General features: G+C 36.8%; 2 protein-coding genes across 3 annotated transcripts in view; one reads left to right on the top strand and one right to left on the bottom strand.

Moving 5' to 3' along the window:
- Positions 1-19643, top strand: LOC137392818 (caldesmon-like). 2 transcript variants are annotated; one of them, XM_068079148.1, is made up of 12 exons: positions 1-73; positions 1339-1508; positions 2196-2388; positions 3609-3770; positions 4435-4567; positions 14990-15171; positions 15281-15335; positions 15498-15575; positions 16110-16296; positions 16937-17092; positions 17475-17623; positions 19507-19643. In XM_068079148.1, exons 2-12 carry the CDS (start codon positions 1402-1404, stop codon positions 19557-19559), a joined length of 1455 nt encoding a protein of 484 aa, XP_067935249.1. In that variant the 5' UTR covers positions 1-73; positions 1339-1401; the 3' UTR covers positions 19560-19643. The 2 variants fall into 2 exon arrangements, with proteins under 2 accessions (XP_067935249.1, XP_067935250.1); XM_068079149.1 differs by having other exon boundaries at positions 3609-3701.
- LOC137392817 (ras GTPase-activating protein-binding protein 1-like) overlaps positions 19612-21781 on the bottom strand; it is a 13336-nt gene continuing 11166 nt past the window's right edge. The window contains exon 9 of the mRNA XM_068079147.1: positions 19612-20525. Within this exon, the coding sequence (XP_067935248.1) occupies positions 20313-20525 (213 nt within the window). The 3' untranslated portion in view covers positions 19612-20312. The remainder of the gene's footprint in view (positions 20526-21781) is intronic.

The raw sequence follows: 21781 nt of genomic DNA on the forward strand, positions 1-21781 counted from the left end.
TTTTTAAAAACCCAAGCTGTTTCATTAGGCCACAGACAATAGTAGTAACCTTAGAAAGTTTACCAACGTTAGGGTAAGCAATGCACAATTAAAATCGTGGCGATTAAGTTTTTTAATAACTTTTTGCATATTTGTGCTATTAAACTGGCTGTAGCCATTTGAAGTTTTTACGGTTACAAAATACATGTACTTAGTATAACACAGTTCTGCAGCACGACTTACCTCTTCGTTAAATTCAAACCAACAGTTTAAAAAAAGTCTTTACAACTGTACATGTTTGAAATTTTTATGATTTATAATTGCACTCAAACAGTGAAAACAAACACTATCGTTTTTTGTGTGAGAGAGAACAAAAGGAACAGAATACAAAATCAGTTCAGGTGGCTTTGCAACAAAGATTGCATCAAAAAAAAATTTCTTTATATCAAGGGACATCACAAAATTATTGTTTTTAAAATGACATTGAGTTAAATGATTAGAATGGCATAGATGCTTGTTTATTTATTTTTTGATTGCTTTATTGTATTCTTCATTTATTTTTGGGTAGTTTTCTTTATAATTTTATAGTGTTATACACCCATTTATCATTATATCAGTATTGAGATAATGCACTGTTACTTGCTTTTGAAACTATTGAAAGAAATTGGCAAAGGTTAGTTAGTATAGTAGTAGACGAAATCTTGAAATGTAAATCGATGCTTCCGTTACATTCACCACCAGTGTGCTTGAAAAATAACTACATTGACTTGCAAACTGCTAATTAGTTTTGATGTGAAAACAGAGATGGTCGAATAACGAGCTGCTAGAGCAATATTATGGAGTGAACACTGCAAAGGGAATGTTAAGTTTTGTTGAATTTTTCTTTCACCAAACTGTAAAAATCAGCACAATTGCCATGGCAGGATTGCCAATATGTACTCAGTATAACAGTCTAAATAGCAATCAAAAGTCTATTGAGCCACATTCATGTGCTTGAAGGTTTTCATAGTATTTGTGAAATCCGGTAATGAGGAGATTCTTCAAAACGTACATGCCATTGAATTGTGACAGGGTAGGAATATGCCACTAGTCAGCCTGTTTCATGATTTGTGCTATTTACAGCACGCTTGTTGTATGACATTCTAATAGTTTCTATAGTAAAATTAGTAAAATCTGTTTAGATCCGTTGCTATAGAACTATTAAATATTTATATTTTATTTAAACTTTGAAGCAGTTTACGATAATGTATTGTTGGCCAGAATTAATTCAAGCTAAATGTGTAGAGTTATGTTAATCTTACAGTATGTTAACAACAATGTTAATATACATTACATATATACAAGTGTTTAAAATTGTAGGTTTTGTGACAACTCGTATTAATCACGCAACGGAAACACTTTCAAGAACTGAATGTATTGAAGATGTTCCATACAAACACTTTCACTGTACAGCCATTTGCTCAGTCAAAGCTAAAGACTGACAGAAATATGGATGCATTAGACTTGCTTAAAACTTCTAATTTAAACAGGTACATTGTAGAAACAACCAGTAGACACTTGTGTTTACATGTTTATATGACCTTTTAAACAAGAAGGACTTGCTTGGCACAACTAAAATGTAGTTGTGTCAAAAACTTAATAATTGGAGAAGTTTAAAAATATTTAAGTGATATGACTATTTCTACATCCATACTTGTAAGAGCCTATGAGAAGCACCAAATAACTGAAAAGCAGTAGCAGTGTTCTTAGTTTCTTAAGATGCTAAGCTGGTGTAGAAATACGTAAGTTACTAGCTATGTAGGTTATTAGATATGTAGGTTACTAAACACGTAAGTTACTAAATACATAGGTTATTAGATACATAGGTTACTAGATATGTAGGTTACTAGACACGTAAGTCACTAGATACATAGGATATTAGATACCGTAGGTTACTAAGTATGTAGGTTACTAGACACGTAAGTTACTAGATACATAGGATATTAGATACGTAGGTTACTAGCTATAATCATTATTTTGCTATGAGAGTTATCAACTACTGCACATGATCTATTTATGAGATTTTCTAAATAAATTGTTGTAGTAGAATTTTTATGGCATGTGCCACTGTTTGTTTGGTACTTCTACATAACATATGGATTGTGTTTATTCTAACTATTTACAAAAGCTGGCTTTTTTTACAGAATTGCTTGCTATTTTTGCTTCCATATATCTAGCCGTCGCTGTTGTTCTCCCTGTAAGAATGGTGAAGTAGTCAGGGTACGCCCTGTCCTTTGCTCTAAGCAGCTTTCAGAAGCAGACACTACAACGCAAAGGCAACTGCAAGATGGGTTTGGTGTGGGCAGCTACCACCGCACGCCTGCTGGAGGTGCTTGGGTGGAACATAATTCTCAAGGAGACTGTGAGCAGGTTAGTGACTTTAATAGATTTATAATTTTTCTCTTTATTATCCTCCTATTATAGTTGCCTTCTCTTGCAGCTGTATGTTCTTGTCTACCTGTTCACTAGTGTCACTTGAGTTGGAGTAAGACTGTCATTGATAACCTACATTACTCATGTTTCTAAATATATGCTCATGCAGACATCAATGTGTCTGCTAGCAGTCGCCTATAGACTTATATATATAATCTCATATAGACTTAGATAGACTCATCAGACTTATATATAAATTCTCATATATAGAAAATACAAGTGGCCAACATTAAGAGACACATATATAGTACACGATATCCTTCTCCTAATTTCACTAATTAGGGCAAGCGCAAACTTACCTGACTAACTCATTTGATTAAGGTGAACTCTGCTGTTCATCTCTCTGCTTAGACATGGTGAAAAGCTAACAGAAGTACACGTATATCAATTGACTGAGTGGGTGGCTAGCTGAGGTTTGAGGTACTAAATGAAGTCTGAAGTATTAGCTGAGGTATGAGGTACTAGCTGAGGTATGAGGTACTAGCTGAGGTGTGAGGTACTAGCTGAGGTGTGAATTACTTGCTGAGGTATGAGAGGTACTAGCTGAGGTGTGAATTACTAGCTGAGGTGTGGGGTACTAGCTGAGGTCTGAGGTACTAGCTGAGGTATGAGGTACTAGCTGAGGTGTGAATTACTAGCTGAGGTGTGGGGTACTAGCTGAGGTGTGAGGTACTAGCTGAGGTGTGAGGTACTAGCTGAGGTATGAGGTACTAGCTGAGGTATGAGGTACTAGCTGAGGTGTGAATTACTAGTTGAGGTGTGGGGTACTAGCTGAGGTGTGAGGTACTAGCTGAGGTGTGAGGTACTAGCTGAGGTCTGAAGTACTAGCTGAGGTCTGAAGTATTAGCTGAGGTCTGAAGTACTAGCTGAGGTCTGAAGTACTAGCTGAGGTCTGAAGTACTAGCTGAGGTCTGAAGTACTAGCTGAGGTATGAAGTACTAGCTGAGGTGTGAAGTACTAGCTGAGGTGTGAGGAGGTACATAAGAACAGCCTGTTTGAGTAGATCTAGTGAGAGTAGTGAGTGTGGTAAATATCTTCATAGACAAACTAGTGCTGATATTAATTTTTTTGTTTTATTGATTCTTCTAGGTTTCCCAATGTTTATTTCATTGTTGGTTGCAGTTGGCTTTTTTCATCATGTATAAGCGATAATACAGGTGGAAAACTGGGAGAGAGCTAGGCGGTACAATGAGGAGGTGGAGAGCTGCTCTGAAGAGAAGGCCTTTCGGCTGAAGGCATTTCAGAAGGAGGTGAAAATGCGAGTGCGGAATATAGAGAAAGAGAAGCAGAGCCTCTTGGTGGCCAGGAGTCAGAAAGATGTATGGGTTTACAGGATAGAGTGTCTTGTGAAACTAATTGAAATATGGTCTGATGAGACATAATTAATGTCTGTAGCTTGCGTTATCTTCAGTGAAAACAAGCAGTACAGCATTTTTATTCAGCCTATTTTATATTGAAGTAAATGGCAAGCTTTATTGGGCAGCCCCTTAAACCACCTGGAGTTGTGTGCTCATTAAATAAGATGGGTTGAATTATTGGTCACTTGCTATTGTTTACAAATCCATGCAATGTTTCTAGACTTCTTATTGGTTTGAAAGAGCACTTTCTTAAACCATAGGTTGAACTTGAGCTTATAAATTAACTTAGCTTCTGAAACTCAAAGGCTATTCAAGTCCCAATATGCTTTAAGATCGTTGTTTGGCTGAGGAGAGGAAGAAGCCACCAGATAATGTTTCTGGTGGTGTATGCAAGTGACATCAACAACAAAATATCAACGACTAAAATGGATGAAGATGATTATTTCTATCTGATGCCAAGCTTGAGGCTGCAGCATCCATTGATTTATTTCTCAACAGCATCGCTGATTTGTCTATTAAATATGTCATATACGGTATGCCATGACAACCACCAGCTATTAACAGCTATTGGAGAATGAAGTGCTCTAGTACTACAGCCATGTATGTTGAATATGACGGTTTGCAGCTCGAACTGGAAAGGAATGTGGCTCGAACGACAGCATACTTAGCCCAGGCCTCTATACCATATGCAAGCGAAGTGACTGTGCGCGGCAGGACTGATAGGATCATCAAAGACTCCACATTCCAAGCAGTGGCAGGTATGGTATAGGCCCTTTTAACTGTTCAATTAGAGCTCAGAACTACACTTGTGGTTAACTGGCATAGGCTGAAGGTGTGTGCTTGGGTGACTACAGGACTGGCAGACGTGGATTTATTTTGAGATTGGGGATAAACATGAATTTATTGGAGAAAGTGATTACATAGATAGAGCCGAAAGATTATCAAAATGTTATCATTAAACAATTCCTCATTTCATTTTCTTGCGTCTCAGTTTTCCCTGATATTTCTCAATGATCCGTTGAGATGCCTTCTTTATCTCTTCTCTTCCCAAAGTACTCTGGGATATTTTAGAAGCATCTTCTTCAAACACATCTGCAATATATCACTATGCTACTACAGACTTGTATGGCACATCTTTCTCTCTATTAATATTCTCACCTCTCTCTTCCCTCGCCTCTTTTTTCCCTTCACCTCTCTTTTCCACTCACTTCTCTTTTCCCTTCACCTCTCTTTTTCCTTCGCCTTTCTTTTCCCTTCACCTCTCTTTTCCCTTCACCTTTTTTTTCCCTTTACCCCTCTTTGCCCTTCACCCCTCTTTGCCCTTCACCCCTCTTTGCCCTTCACCCCTCTTTTCCCTTCACCCCTCTTTTCCCTTCACCCCTCCCTTCCACTCACTTCTCTCTTCCACTCACCTCTCTCTCTTCCACTCACCTCTCTCTTCCACTCACCTCTCTCTTCCACTCACCTCTCTCTTCCACTCACCTCTCTCTTCCACTCACCTCTCTTTTCTACTCACCTCTCTCTTCTACTCACCTCTCTCTTCTACTCACCTCTCTCTTCCACTCACCTCTCTCTTCTACTCACCTCTCTCTTCCACTCACCTCTCTCTTCCACTCACTTCTCTCTTCCACTCACCTTTCTCTTCTACTCACCTCTTTCTTCCACTCACCTCTCTTCCACTCACCTCTCTCTTCTACTCACCTCTCTCTTCCACTCACTTCTCTATTCCACTCACCTCTCTTTTCCACTCACCTCTCTCTTCGACTCACCTCTCTCTTCCACTCACCTCTCTCTTCTACTCACCTCTCTCTTCTACTCACCTCTCTCTTCCACTCACCTCTCCCTTCCACTCACTTCTCTCTTCCACTCACCTTTCTCTTCTACTCACCTCTTTCTTCCACTCACCTCTCTTCCACTCACCTCTCTCTTCTACTCACCTCTCTCTTCCACTCACTTCTCTATTCCACTCACCTTTCTTTTCCACTCACCTCTCTCTTCGACTCACCTCTCTTTTCCACTCACCTCTCCCTTCCGCTCATCTCTCTCTTCCACTCACTTCTCTCTTCCACTCACTTCTCTCTTCCACTCACTTCTCTCTTCCACTCACTTCTCTCTTCCACTCACCTCTCTTTTCTACTCACCTCTCTCTTCCACTCACTTCTCTTTTTGACTCACCCCTCTCTTCCACCCCTCCTTTCACCTCTTCTTCTTTCACCACCCCTCCTTTCACCACTGCTCTCACCATGCGCTAGTGGTTTTCTCTCTATCTATTCTACTTTCTGTTTGCTTTAGGTCCAGTTCTTGATATCCCTCTCTCATGATCATTTCTTTCTCTTTTCCCATCAACCCCTTCCAACCCTCTCTCATAGCCTTTTCTCCACTATCTCTCTCATGACCATTTCTTTCTCTCTTCTCATCAACCTTTTCCAACCCTATCTCATAGCCTTTTCTCCACTATCTCTCTCATGACCATTTCTTTCTCTTTTCCCATCAACCTCTTCCAACCCTCTCTCATAGCCTTTTCTCCACTATCTCTCTCATGATCCTTTATTTTTCTTTTCCCATCAACCTCTTCCAACCTTCTCTCATCGCCTTTTCTCCACTATCTTTTTCATGATCCTTTCTCTCTTCCCATCAACCCTTTCCAACCCTCTCTCACAGCCTTTTCTCCACTATCTCTCTCATGACCATTTCTTTCTCTCTTCCCATCAACCCCTTCCAACCCTCTCTCATAGCCTTTTCTCCACTATCTCTCTCATGATCCTTTCTTTCTCTCTTCCCATCAACCCCTTCCAACTCTCTCTCATAGCCTTTGCTCCACTATCTCTCTCATGACCATTTTTTTCTCTCTTCCCATCAACCCCTTCCAACCCTCTCTCATAGCCTTTTCTCCACTATCCCTCTCATGACCATTTCTTTCTCTCTTCCCATCAACCCCTTCCAACCCTCTCTCACAGCCGTCTCCCTCGCCCTCATTCACTGCCTTGTTGCTACTTCCTTTCTACTCTCTCTCTCTTTACACATTTTCCTTTCACTAGCCATAGATTATTTATCTTTTTCTAGGAAGTACAAAACTTTTTACTGACCGGCTCCTTCCTCTTCATCCCATTTCACATCAACTCTTGTGTTGGCCCTTGGAAGTGTATCTTCCATGAAGTCCAGGAACTATATGTCAGACATGCAAAGCATATGAATTATTATGTTTTGGAAGTTTACACAAGCCGCATGGCTATGTGCTCTTCATTCCTCATCTCTCACTTTTGTACATTTAATCGCAGTAAACTGTCTTTAAATATTTTATAAGGCAAGACTTCTGAACATTCAAGGTTGTTGTGTCACTTAATGAACACCATAAATCATTGTAAGAATTGTCAAATATGTACACTGAATGAATTACAATTTTGAATTTATTCAATATTTGTCATCAAATCTGTAAGCTCTGGTTGTAAATTTTAGACAAGAGAGCTCTCATATTATATTGTTAATTGGTCAAGTGATATTGGGGTTAAACAGAAGGGTGCACTAGTTCAACCTAGACATGACAACCAAGTTACTTGCCAATTTCAAAACATAAAAGCGGTTGAACAAATAGTTTCTTATACGTTTTTTCACGTCTGCGAGTGCAGTACATAAATTTCTCCTAGGACTTGAATGGTTTCAAATCAAATAATATATAGTGGGGCAATATGTAGTGGGGCAATATGTAGTGGGACAATATGTAGTGGGGCATTATGTAGTGGGCAATATGTAGTGGGGCAATATGTAGTTGGACAATATGTAGTGGGGCAATATGTAGTGGCACAATATGCAATGGGGCAATATGTAGTTGGACAATATGTAGTGGGGCAATATGTAGTGGCACAATATGCAGTGGGGCAATATGTAGTTGGACAATATGTAGTGGGACAATATGTAGTGGGGCAATATGTAGTGGGCAATATGTAGTTGGACAATATGCAGTGGGGCAATATGTGGTGGGGCAATTTTTTTGGCTCTTTGATGCTTCTAAGTGTATCATAACACTGCCAGTTACATTTACCACACTATCAGACTACTGAGATGCCAACCCATCTCACCGGGCGACAACAAATTTTCAAGATATCTTTTTGCAATGCATCATTTGCCACTGTTTAAATATTTAATATACTTGCGATTTGGGAACGTTTCTAACACTCAGATTGTAAAAGTTTCCTTTGGCATTTTCAAAAAGCGTAGAATGCTTGTGACGCGTTATTAGTTTGTGGTTACCTCTGGACTCTCCAAAAACTCTATCACTTTCCCATGCGGCTCTATCTCCAGGCTCACTTCTTCAAGTTTCTCCATAATAATCGTGATGTCATCAGCGAGTCGTCCAACCATATGCTGTCTTGCAGTCTGCAAAAAAGGCTAGATAGCGAATTGTTACTTTTTAGAATATCGGAATATCGGAATATCGTGCTATGAATATGCTTTAAAATTAGCCAAAGCTCAGTTAATCACTCGGTCATGTGGTGCATTAAGACCGACACCATACAGTTAATATGATCACGTACCGGGTCTATCTTGTATTTCTGCAGTATCATGAAGAAATTGTTGGAGCCCATGTTTACATCATTCAGCAATTTCTCTTTCTGTTCTATGTCTGTTTTACATTCTTTCAATTTCAGTTTTAACTCTTCCACCGCACTGCTTTCTTCCTCCATTCTTCTTACTCCCCTAAGAAAGTTTAGAGCACACATTATAGTCATTTTCTCATGTTATTGAAAGAACAAAACTCCTTGCACAACAAGTACGTCTTTAATATACAAGCACTGTGTCGTCATTTTCACGTTCATTACAGTGTGATCGTCTCTCGTAAATTAATACAATAAAGATTAGCATGAGTAGTCTAGCCTTCAAGTCTCAACAAATTTGAATTTCAGCAATAATCACGATCGTTCTGGAAGGTTCTTCAAGCTATTTTCTGCAGATATTATTTGTTACTAGAAATAAGGCGATCAGGAGGAAACATTTGACCATACTCAGATATTTTCTTTTCTCCGTAATATTTAAGATGCTGATACTCTCTCTGAACGCCTTTACGTTCAATTTCAAGAACCGCTTTTTGACCTTCAAGGCTCTCTATCTGGAGCCGCAGTGCTCTCTGTATCTCATGCTGTTGCCTTATAGCAGGCAAGATCTCCTGAAATCATACTAAGTATTATATATGTGTAAGTATATATATGGCCTTGCGTATGCTGCTTAAATCTAGTTAGGTAGTGTATTTACTAGTTGTGTAACTCACCTCCTTGCTGGCAACCTTGCAGGCATTTTTTAAGAAGGAGACTGTGCTTTCATAATCGACTCTCTTCTTTCTTTGCTTTTCATACTTCTGCTGAGTAGCATGCGCGTCCTCTATCAGAACCAATAGTCATACGAGTAGTGTACAAGTAGAAAGTACCAATAGTCATACGAGTAGTGTACAAGTAGAAAGTACCAATAGTCATACGAGTAGTGTACAAGTAGAAAGTACCAATAGTCATACGAGTAGTGTACAAGTAGAAAGTACCAATAGTCATACGAGTAGTGTACAAGTAGAAAGTACCAATAGTCATACGAGTAGTGTACAAGTAGAAAGTACCAATAGTCATACGAGTAGTGTACAAGAAGAAAGTACCAATAGCCGTACGAGTAGTGTACAAGTAGAAAGTACCATTAGTCATACGAGTAGTGTACAAGTAGAAAGTACCAATAGCCATATGAGTAGTGTACAAGTAGAAAGTACCAATAGTCATATGAGTAGTGTACAAGTAGAAAGTACCAATAGCCATACGAGTAGTGTACGAGTAGAAAGTACCAATAGTCATATGAGTAGTGTACAAGTAGAAAGTACCAATAGTCATACGAGTAGTGTACAAGTAGAAGTAGTTCATGCAATTGGAGGTCATCACTTATAATGCTTTTCATATTTAATTGTTCAGTACCCTTTTACATAATCCAGGACCTAGCTTGGCAAAACAGAACATGTGATGTTTTATGAGGACTAGATGAATGCCCAGCGTTACCCGGGTAATAAAAGTCTTTGCACAGAACACTTATTTTCATTTAACATATACCAACATTTATCATTCTAACTTTCCAACTTCAAATCATGAAAAAAGTGTTTTGTGCAGTTAAAATAAATTGAGAGAAAAAATAAAACAACTGTATAGGTTTTTAAGCTTTGTCAAACGACTGCAACTTTTAAACTTCATATCAAGAAGAAAATATTTTGTGCAAGTCAAATAAATTAAGAAACAAAATAAAACAAATATAAAAGTGTTTAAATGTGAATGTAAAATAATTAGCAAGTAATAGCTAAATTAAGTCTGTTTTGCTACGATTACAATAAAAGCTGATTTATTAATGATACAATTAATACGAACTGAGAAAATAAAATAAAAATTCTGAATATGTTGAATTAATAATAACAATTCGTGCATAGAAGTGTGTGTGTATGAAAAAAGGTTACTGTTCCAGCAAAAGTTATTCATCAAAACTTTGAATACGACGATACTTGTACCTTTCAACACTGGTACAGATGTAAAAAAGGGATATCAGGCTTTCTTTGTCTGATCGAACGGAGAGAGAATGTAGAGGCTATTTCTACTCGAGATAATACAATTGTCCGAGTGAAAAGAATTGACCTTGACCGCCATTTAGCAATTGAACCTTACGAAAAACCGGAAATAGAAGTTCACGAAAATGCGAAAAAGCAGTGTGTTTCATAGCGTTAATAGAATTCATTAAGTTTTAATACGTCATTTAGCGCGTGCTATCGAGAAAAGAGTATATAAATTATAAAGTAAGAGCGATGAATTGTAAGACCTTTTGTCGTCTCGTGGTTAGGGAATTGGATTACAATCCTTCAGTCGTGATCATCGTGAGCGCAAATCCAGCAAATCGCGAAATTTCAAGTCCAACATTTTAATAGCTATATACATGTAGCTATAGACAAACATTGAAAAATATATATATAAATAATAAAAAATTCGCTTTATGACCATACCAGCTTCTTTGTTAATAATTTGTTGCATGGGATTGTGAGCTCCTGTTCGGCCTCCCTTTGGCTTATCTGTGCCCTTCACCTCTTTATGGGACTTGTCGACTTTTTTTCTTGTATTTCCAAGCATCTTGTCTCTGTTCTTCTTGCTCTCAAAATATTCCTCATGGAACCTTTTGGTTCCCTGCAACCAAGTTGTCCAGCTTGAATTGACAAATACTGTACACCACACACTGACTGAGGATTGCTATTTCAATGTCATTTTGTGGTTATACATTCCAAGCTCCTATATCGATGTGCAAGTAGAGACTGTTGGAAAATTTTTGTCTATCTTTCAGCTCTTAAAAATGCTGTATCATCATTACATCTGAGAGCAGTTATTGGTAATGCAAAGCGTCTAGCAAGCATTATATAGTCTACATGCATGTATGGTTGTACGTACATATGTATATATATATATAAATATATATATACACGTGACTGGACTCATGATGTACCTGAATTGATCTTTCAACCATGTTTTGTGACTTGTGGTTGACTGCAACAGCATCACTAAACTCCTTCTGGTGGTCCACAAGCTCGACTTCTGTATAAATCAGACTAAACAGTATCATGATTGAGTCACCGGGCAAAAATTCATACGCCTAATACGTGTACATTCCTAATACGTGTACATTCTTTCAGGCTCAGTTCTACTATGTTGAGTCTGCAAAACTGAGCCTTGAGAAGTCAAGTCCATTAAATACCAAACTATATTTTACTAGATGAATGCCCGCCATTACACAAGTAATAAGAAAGTTTTTGCACAAAAAATTTGTTTTAAATTGGCTGAACATCTTTATTTAATAAATTTGAGTAACTTAAGCTAGTCTAAATCTTTAATATAAAGAGCCGTGTCCGTCCCTTTGAAGCCTGCGTTAAGAAAAATTGCGTCATGATCTCTCACGCAATCATGATTTTCAAGCGTCCTAGATGAAGCGTGATATTTTAACCAATCAGCATTAAAGATTGGCAGTTGTAACAACTATGATGTGCACAACTATTCTACATTATCGTCTGTTCATTACACTCTGCAGATGCGCGTAGGGTAATGAACAGTACGCCTGTTTGCAGAACTGGAAGTTCCGAGTTCAATTCCAGTTCAAAGCATATTGCTCGCTCCTATAACTTAATCCCTATAACTGGACACACAAACAACATACAGACAAGCACCGAGATTTATGTATAGATTATTGTAAAATCTTTTGAGTATGATATTTATATTAACTTTTTTTTCAACATAGATAGGCATGGTCAACCATGCAGTTCAATTTCAAGTTTTGCAGCAGCAACAAGGTTTTTAAGTAAAATTCACCAAAACAAAGGCTCATAGATTATCCTCTTAGGAGTGTTTACCTTTTATAGCTAACAAAGCTTCTAGTGGTTTCTGGATTAATCTACTTATTAGACAGACACCTCATAGCAAACAATTTTAATTTATCGCTTCGATAATTTCAAAATATTGTGGACATCCTTTGTTTACCAGACCTAACTGATCAAGTTTCCAAGGATAACTCTGTGTGTCCTCTTTGAGCTGAGCCAAGATCTTCTGGTACTGCTCATTGATTATCTTAGCACTGCTCAGCTTCATCTTTAGCTTCTCTAACCTTAAAGACAGCGTCACTCTTTCACCTTTTTGTTTTAGTTATAATTTCAGATATAACCTGATATCTTAGTCTTAACTTGAGATATAACCTGATATCTTAGTCTTAACTTGAGATATAACCTGATATCTTAGTCTTAACTTGAGATATAACTTGATGTTTATGTCAACATAACTTGGGATACAATTGATGTTTTTCTTTTAACGTGTGATGTGACTTGATGTCTTAGTTATCATAAATTGGGCTATAACTTGATGTCTATGTCTTAACTTGCTATATAACTTGATATTTTTGTAGTCTTGAGATATAACTTAATTTTTTAGTATACTTTAATCTTAATTTAAGGTGTAACTTGATGTCTTAGTTGCTATAATTTGATATATGCCATTTTGTCTCAATCTTAACCTGGGCTATTGTTTGCTGTATTAGTTTTAACATGAAATGTAACCCACTGTTTAACACTACCCACTGATATAACACGATTTCTTAGTCTTAACATGAGATGTAACTTTATATTTTAGTGTCTCAACTTTAAATGTGGAAGTATTACACATTAGTCAACTCGTTACAAACATTTACTCGCTAGCGCTTTGCCTAGTTGCTAAAATTATTATCGCTAGGTTTGTATATAGAACAATTCTTAATAGCACTTTTCTTGATAGCATTTTTCACTCTTAGATGCATATATGCTATTCGTAAAATTTTTAATAGAACGAGTAAAATATTTATTTGAACGTATTTTAACCTACAAAGTTATATTTAGTTCAGCATATCACTACTCATCTCAATGAAGAGTGAGATCACTAAATTCATATGTAACTGACTAAATTCATCTCCATACCTCTGCCTGGTTTCACCTATTAAGGTGTAATTTTTTATGGATTACCTATTCTCCAATACTCTGATCTGTTGCGCTTGCGGTGAACTAATATCATCAAATGTATTTCGTTGTGTTTTATCCAATAGCTCCAACTCTTCTGTCAGTTTCTGAACTTGTCTCAATTTATCTTCCTTCTCACTTACCTACAAGATTACGTTCTGTACAGTACCAACATTCTCTTTGCAGCACCAAGGTATTTAACTATAGTTAGCGTTGAAATTTTTGTTTCTATGTAAATAATTATCTCCTATACTACTTTATGGATCACACACACATTGTGAAGTCATTCTAAAACTTTAACTCGCTGTAATAATGAAACCTCATTTTTTATTTCTTAGTTCTTTAGACACAGACATGTAGTTCATTATACAACCGATAAGTATATACAACTTATAAGTATAAGTTTGGCTTTACCTTCAGATTATACTTCTTTATCGCTTCGCAGACTTTGTTGTCTTGTATTTGAATGGCTTCAGCCATCGACTTCCTGCAGACAAACAGCTTTTCCACTGGCCTCTTCTTTTCATAGGCATATGCTATGTTATGCGAGTCAGATGTGGTTACATGGGTGCTCAGGCGCAGCTTGTTCTTTCGTCTCTCCAACAGCAAAGTAGAGAAATTCACTCTCTTCTCTTGCTCACTTTTATCAAAAGTTGCTTTGTGCTCATATTCTGTCCAAAAACAAAAAATTCGCATACATCATCTGTAGTCCGAGTTTTTCTTTTTTGTTAAATTGAATCAACTCAAATGCCAAAATTCTTTAATTTAAAAGCAAAAAAGTGGCTTGAGAGGTTGGAGCATAATTGGTAACCTTCGCAAAGCAAAATGAGGCTGTCATCAGCATCATTTTGATTAGTCACATTAGATTACTAAATTTTAATGTCAATTTAATGGGTTCTTGATAGAGCAGTAATTTGTTGAATTGATGAACAAATTAAATAGCGTGCAACATAATTGCCACTGAAACCAAGCCTAAAACTCGACCATCTTTCATCTCCATTTTAAAAAATATTTCTAGTAATTTAATCAAACCACGCATTTTCTGTTTGACTGTTTATGCCGGGCTGTAATTGGCTAAGTCATCTTTTCAAGCGTTCAGGGAGATGCTTGTCAGTCAATAATTACAGTAATAATGCCATGCGAGAGACACTACTAAAAATCAAAAGATTATTTCAGAACAATCATACCTGCCAATTGGATTTTAGATTTTAGTTCATCAAGCATTAATTCGTTGGAGATTCGATCAGGTGCCAATTGGTCAGCACGACCTTTTAAAGGTCGTGGCATTTTGAAGAAAAGCTAAAAGATAAAACTTTGCACAAATCTTGAAATTCTATCAAGTTGATGACTTTATAAACAACATTGCGCTATGATGCATGTTTGGTATGCTGACAGAGCGTCATGGCGTTGTGCTACGCTTTTAGAATGGTTGTTGATTCCCTACATGAGATAAATTTTTGTTAGGCGCTGTATGAAGAGAGTACTGAACATGGAAACATGGCTATTGAAATAGTCACCGAGTTTCAGAAACTGAAGCATGTTTCCAGTATGATACAATATATGCTTCTCTGTGGTTACCTTCAATAATCTTTTCAAGTTGTATAGTATTTTTATTAAAACTAAAAGTTGATTATCAATTGATCGAGGGTGTTTTTAGATGCTGAGAATAAAAATCCATCCACTGACGCTCTGGCAAAGATGGCTAAATCAAATACTATAGTTGAGCAAGAGAGGTCACTGAAAAGAAAAGCGAGGCTCAATCTTGGTTCAAAGCAGCTGACAAACTTAGTTGGAAAAGAACTTCCTGGAGGGTGCTGGAGAGAGACACCCTTGGTGGAGGTCTTCTAGTTTCTTCTGATCATTTCTTCTCTATTCTGCGTGTGATTATGTTTGGCAAATTTTAACTTTTTCATATACCAGACAACGACATAGAATGAATTAATTGTAGTTTCATGGATATGATGACGAGAAACCTGATAACAGCGATCAACAAAACTTACAAGGTTTGAAATAGTGCTTAAGATGTTCCTCCCTCTTGCTGTATGTATTCTGCTTGTACATGTAACATGAGAAGTGAGACGGTGTGCTTCATACTTTATAACAAGCGAGTTGAAACTTCTGGTTGTTGTATTAAAGGTCTGCAAAAGTTCTATGTTATTCTGCAGTGCCAGCCTACACTGGTGTGCCAGGTGCTTCCAATATACTCGCAGAAGAACTTTCACAAAAACAAACTGAAAGGAAGGGTTAGTTTTTCCTTTTTGTTTCTTGACTTTCTATCCCATCTCATGCGCATAGTAAACTGTGATTGTACATACCTGTGTACATGCACACCAACCTGTGTGTAAATGCATTCATACGCATCCATGTTATATGTCCATCTGCTATACATGGCATCACTTCACACGAAGGACATATGCGTACATTAAAATCTATGTGCTGTCTTAAAATCTTAAAAGGCTTAGAATCGTAAGTCCTGATTCTGAATATTCGGGTCTGCTGACTATGTCATATCTGTACAGAATTACAAAGTTTGGGGCTGACCAACCATTCCTTTTTGATCTGTCATCTGTCTTTTTTTAAGAGTTATTCGTCCCACATAATATTAATGGCTAAAGTGTTTATTTGTGTAGCAAACTGCCATATTTATAAAAGTAAAACTTTAGTTGCATTCTACTAGGCAATGTATAATAATACATAGACTACAATAATAATACATGTACATATAATGAAAATCTTCTAGTGAATATCTAGTCTAGATATGCGTTTCTTTGAAACAGAGAAGGTGCCCAAGAAGAATGCCCTGCAACGTTCACTAGCTTACACTATCTCAGGACAAGAAGAGGAGGAAATACGTAAGCAGGAAGTTAAGCAACGGTCTCTGCTGCGCCGTCTCTACATGGACATCGAGAGAGAACAGGTGAAAGAATACAGAAAGATGAAGGAACACATGGATAGAATAGCTCAGTGAGTTGGTATGATTGAAGGTTGTGCCAGTAAGTTTTATTGTGGACATAACAGATGTTCATACTCTATGTAAAGATTTCTGTGTGGGTTTTATGTCCATTTTCTGCCTAAATGCCTTATGGAGGTAAGACTCTTTTTACAGCTGATGTATCTTTTTACAGCTTTTATATGCTTGTGTGTCATCAGAAATTAATCAACTCAAAAAGCAAGATTTTGTAGCACTAGTTATAGAAATGTGTGTCGCCTGTCATCTTCAGTTTTAGCCTTTAATCTTCAAATACCTAACACACAATAAATTGGTTATACATGTTATTTTTGAAATGGTATAAAGTATGTGTTTGTTGGCCTGTCAATATTGTAAAGATTTTTTAAATGAATTTTACAAACACGAACCTTTTTTTGTGCTTTATTGAATGAGATTTCATGCTTAGATGCTAAACTAGACGTTAAATGGCGAAACAAAGTAAAAAGTTTGCCATGAATATTTCCTTGTTTCAACATTTTCATCCTGTTCAAAATGAAAAAATTAGAACCACTGATGAAATATCAAATACTTACAAATGAGTGAGAAAATTGTTTATAAGCTAGCGTAGTCTATTAGCTATGTAAACTCCATTGTCAAATTGGTTTTATTTTCTAGAATAAAACAAGCGAAAGAGGAGGAAAGAAAAAGGCAGGAACTGGAAGCTAGTCGTGCGTCTCTCCCAACTTTCCCAGGAGGATGTGTTGCAGATGCTAATGCTAGGAAAGCCGTAGAATTGGAACGAATTCAAAAGCAGCAGACAGAAACCAACAGGTATGCTGAAACTAGAAAAATATAAACGACTTGCTGTTGTTTCACAGCATTCTTAAATGTTCAAAGAATCAACATGTACTTAATGGTTTCATGACTGTTCAAAGTGTAGTGAAGGCCCTTCACTGAATGGAATCTTGCATACCTTCAGCCAAGGTGTACAGCCATTGATCCATACGATGTAATTATAAGTTTATCTTATAAGTGGAATCGTTTCAGCATCATCATTATGGCATTTTTTTGTTTATGTCTTTACCAATGTTTGTCCTCATGACTACAATAAAATAGCACAATCCTCCTCGCAATGTTTTTTCTACATGCAGCTTCTGTGCGGAAGCACCAATCTATGATTATAATCGGGGCATGCTGGTAATCTTTGCTTCAGATACATAAAGGCATTGCGATCTTTGCTAAAAGAAAAAATAGAGCGACTCGGCATCGAGATGCCTCCATTGTGTTCATGCGGCAATGACATTTGGGATGCTCACCCTGATGTTTGTGCCAACAACTGTCAGTTCTACAAGAATCCAAAGGGTGAGTTTTGCACATCTTAACATCACTAACAATTTTTATGGTTACATATTTTTTGTTTGGTTGTGAGGCAAACTTTACTAATAAAACAATGACTTATTTACCAAATAGTGTGTGAACCAGAACATGCGTGTGTCCTAGACACTTCGATGAATGGCACGTTTCGTTGTAAGCATTTTCAGAACAGAGCTGTAAGCAGCAATTCATTTACACACCACTCATCATATGGGACTCGATAGATTTAATGTCTAAAATTACTTTGTCAACTATTTTAATTTGTCGCTATTTTAATCTCCATATGGGGCTCATTGTTACAACCTAAATAATTGATAGAACCTAAGTCTTAAAATGTCTCATTAACACATTTTCAAATAATCGTTGGAAAATCTAATAATAAGCACTTATTCTAAAACCACAACGAACAAAACAAATTGTAAAATAAGAAACTAGTGTAAATTTTGGCTATGGCAGATAGCACATTTCCTCAGATAGAGAAAAATATCGTCTAGCACAGGGGTCAGCAACCCGCGGCTCCGGAGCCTCTTTCATCCCTTCACTGCGTCTCTCTGACTTTAGATTTTTTTCTCTTTTTTTCTTTACCATATATATGCTGATAATTCATAAAAATATAGAAGTTTTATCACTAGATTTTGTAATATAACTTAAAAAATTGTAATTATGGTGATAAATCAAACATTGTCGCTTGTTGCGCGTCATCAGCAACCCGCAGCTCCGGAGCCTCTTTCATCCCCTCACTGCGACTCTCTGACTTTAGATTTTTTTTCTCTTTTTCTTTACCATATATATTCTGATAATTCATAAAAATAGAAGTTTTATCACTAGATTTTGTAATACAATTTAACAAATTGTATTATGGTGATAAATCAAACATTGTCGCTTGTTACGCGTCATTATTTATGCACCAATAAAACTGCCAAAATTACACCAGCCGGCACGACACTTCTTGATTTTTTTACCCCAGGTAGGCAAACTATGGCAAATACTAAGGAAAGAAAAGTGACAGAGGAAAGTAGAACATTTAATATTACATGGGCTGATTCATTTGTTTTCACTGCTGATGAGACCAGTTCACCAGTTTGCTTAATATGTAATGAGAAATTTGTATACATAGTCAAATGTCGCAAGACACTTTCAGAATAAACATGCAGTCTTTGCTCAAAAATATCCAGAGGGAGATGAGAGAAAAAGGCTATTTCGGAACTGATGCCCAAGACTAATTTGAGTGCATTCGAATGGCATTTGCTGCAGCTAGAATTTAAATTTGGCGTTATGTAAGGAAGGAATGAATTAAACATGAAGTTGCAATTTTTATTGAAAGTAACTTTATTAAACAACGTAGTATTTTCACGTTACGATCAAGTTATTATTAGCTATTTTATTGTTTTTTGCAAGTGTAATTTTTTTCTCAGCAGTTAAATCATTATACATGCCACACCTTTTCGTTTTATGTTGTAAACATGGCATAAAAGCTAAACAAAAACGTTACATGTAGTATTGATATATTTTTTAATTTAAAATAGCAAAGGGCTATTTTGTGTTTGTTTCAAAGTTTGTGGCTCCCACTGCGTTCTTTCCTGCGAAAAACAGGTCCAAATGGCTCTTTGAGTAAAGGTTGCAGGCCCCTGGTCTAACACTAAGACACAATGTACAGCTGTCCAGTACTGTATATTAATTAGTAAACACCAGTCACAATCATGCAGGTAAATGAGGTAAATCATTGAGGTAAATCTCAACATTTCCCCTTTCTAATCCTACGTTGTCAATTCTTAATTTCCTTTGTAGCGTGCTACTATGATAACTTAAGTATACCATGTTTGTGAAACACTTCAATGGATTCTACATAATAGGGATATCTTTCGTTTTAGGATATGAAAGAGCTGTCCAGTCACTTCTTGCTTCCTGCGATGTTCTTGACTGAAAGGTGACATGACTAAATATTTGTCTTATTCTAGTAGCTAATACATGATACATTTAACAGTGGTAAGCAGATTTATTATATTATTATTTGTGATGAGAAATATATCAGACGGATTGTATAAAATTTGTCAACCTAAGCTAGAGTCACCAAACACAATGAAGGAGATAACCAGAAGCACAAAATGTGAGCATATCAAGTATTGCAACAAATCTTCGTTTTGATAAAGGAATGGAAAAATATATGCTAAACATAACGTGAATGAATGAATCATCGCACATGGGCACTTATCAACATTCAAATTGTCTGAAACACAACAAGCAATAAGACATTACTTACATACTGTCTACTTCTGGTCACCATATTTGCATAGTAGTCTGATTCACACCGCTGACAGAACTCCTGAGATATTAACATTTGTTAATAACATGGCATTGCCATGTTACTAAGCTACCAGTGCTGTCCAGCCTAACAATTATTTTTAATCTCACCGCTGTTAAGCACCATTGTTCATCCCATCTTAGCTATTCACCAACATTGCACACACTCCAACAACACAAATATTGCTAGCTGTTGCCATGTTCCCATTCAGGGTACCTTATCCTAAATGTCACTGCATGTCGTTAAAAGCTATTAATAAAAAGGATTATTAACAAACACACAATGGCATTATATACATTTTTGTATTACTTGCCTACATAGGTTAGTTATGTAATACTTCAAACATTAAATTACATTATTAGGTAATACAGAGGGCTAACGACGAGAACCCTGATTATTTTTGTTCAAATTGTTATAGCGTCCCTGGTCTGATCGACCCTCATCATCCCGAGGCCCACCAAATCCTCTGCCCCTTGTATGTCGTTGGCCATCACGCCTCCCACCATGTCGAGAGTTGCTGTGGGGTCTATTCTCACTCCTTGGTTTTTTCTCTTCGATATTCAAACGATGGTTCTTGTATTCCAGTGACTGCAATATTTCAGTGTGTTACTATTACTAGTTATAACCTGTCCATTTGTTAACCTTTTCACAATGCATGTATATACAGCCAAATTTTAATATATGAAGTTGAGAGCTAGCCACACACATTAGTAAAATGCATCGTCGATACTGTAGTGTAGTGATATAATGTAGTTATACACACCAACACTACTAAATGTGCTGTGTTGACCGATGAGAATTGGTCTTGGCCGTTTGATTACCATGAATGGAATGTCAAGCATTTTTATTACCTAATATGGATCATAAGCAATTTGATAGCAATGTTTGAGCAGCTAATTGCATTTTTAAATTTTTGCTAAAAATACGAAGAAAACCGCCAAGCATAACAATATTTCAAGATCATTACACGGATACAAGCTGTACACGTTATTACAGGCTGTTTGCATGAAGACCAGTTGTCATATCGTTTAATAGCAAAATTATAAATGAAATCTGCTTTTGCTGAAAATTAATACAGTGCACCCTCGAGATACGATGTTGATCCGTCTCAAGGCTGGCATCGTATGGCGAAAAACCGTAATCGTAAAAACTGTAATCTCAATTCCATTTTACAGTGCACCCCCGAGATACGATTACCCTGATATACTATTTTTTCACCTTACGAAGTCGAACATCGTGAGATCTTCACCTCGATATACAAATTTTATTTCACCATACGATTTTGAGAAAAGTTTCGCTCGAGTTGAAATTTGGCAGTCGGTGTGCTCATAACCCACGTCGAAATAAAAAAAGACACCGAAATATAAATGCTGAAAACATTTTCAGAACGTTTAGAAGAGACACGATGATCGATTCGTTTGTAGCGTTATAATATATTTTACTATAAACCTTTAAGCCAGCATACGTATATAACTACAAGTATCTACATTTAATTCGTTAGCTATGAAATCTGAGACCAATACAAACGTTACAAAACGAAGGAAAAATGATTTCTATGTCAACAAAGTTGGATGTCGTAAATAAGAAGAAGGGACCCGTATTATCAACATTGTCAAGGAATATGATCGCAACCAATCAGCATTTGCAATTATTATTAAAACAAGAACTCCATTAAAGCAAGCACAAGGAGCTTACGACTGAAGATTTGAAGGACTTAGAAGGCCATGCATGCGATCAGTATTCAAAAGGAAAAACCATTTAGTAAGGGCGAGGAAGCAGAAGATACAGAAAATCCCACACTGGCAGAAATATTTCAAGTGTTTAATTCACCGATGTGGACTGGT

Source organism: Watersipora subatra, chromosome 4, assembly GCF_963576615.1.
Source record: "Watersipora subatra chromosome 4, tzWatSuba1.1, whole genome shotgun sequence".
Lineage (NCBI taxonomy): Eukaryota > Metazoa > Bryozoa > Gymnolaemata > Cheilostomatida > Watersiporidae > Watersipora > Watersipora subatra.

What these genes read in the sequence shown, in the direction of transcription:
- LOC137392818 (XM_068079148.1), top strand. Translation starts at nt 1,402, where the DNA reads ATGTTCCATACAAACACTTTCACTGTACAGCCATTTGCTCAGTCAAAG. An exon ending in TGGCCAGGAGTCAGAAAGAT is followed by an intron (nt 3,771 to 4,434) that starts GTATGGGTTTAC and finishes GACGGTTTGCAG; the next exon opens with CTCGAACTGGAAAGGAATGT. An exon ending in CGATCAACAAAACTTACAAG is followed by an intron (nt 15,336 to 15,497) that starts GTTTGAAATAGT and finishes GTTATTCTGCAG; the next exon opens with TGCCAGCCTACACTGGTGTG.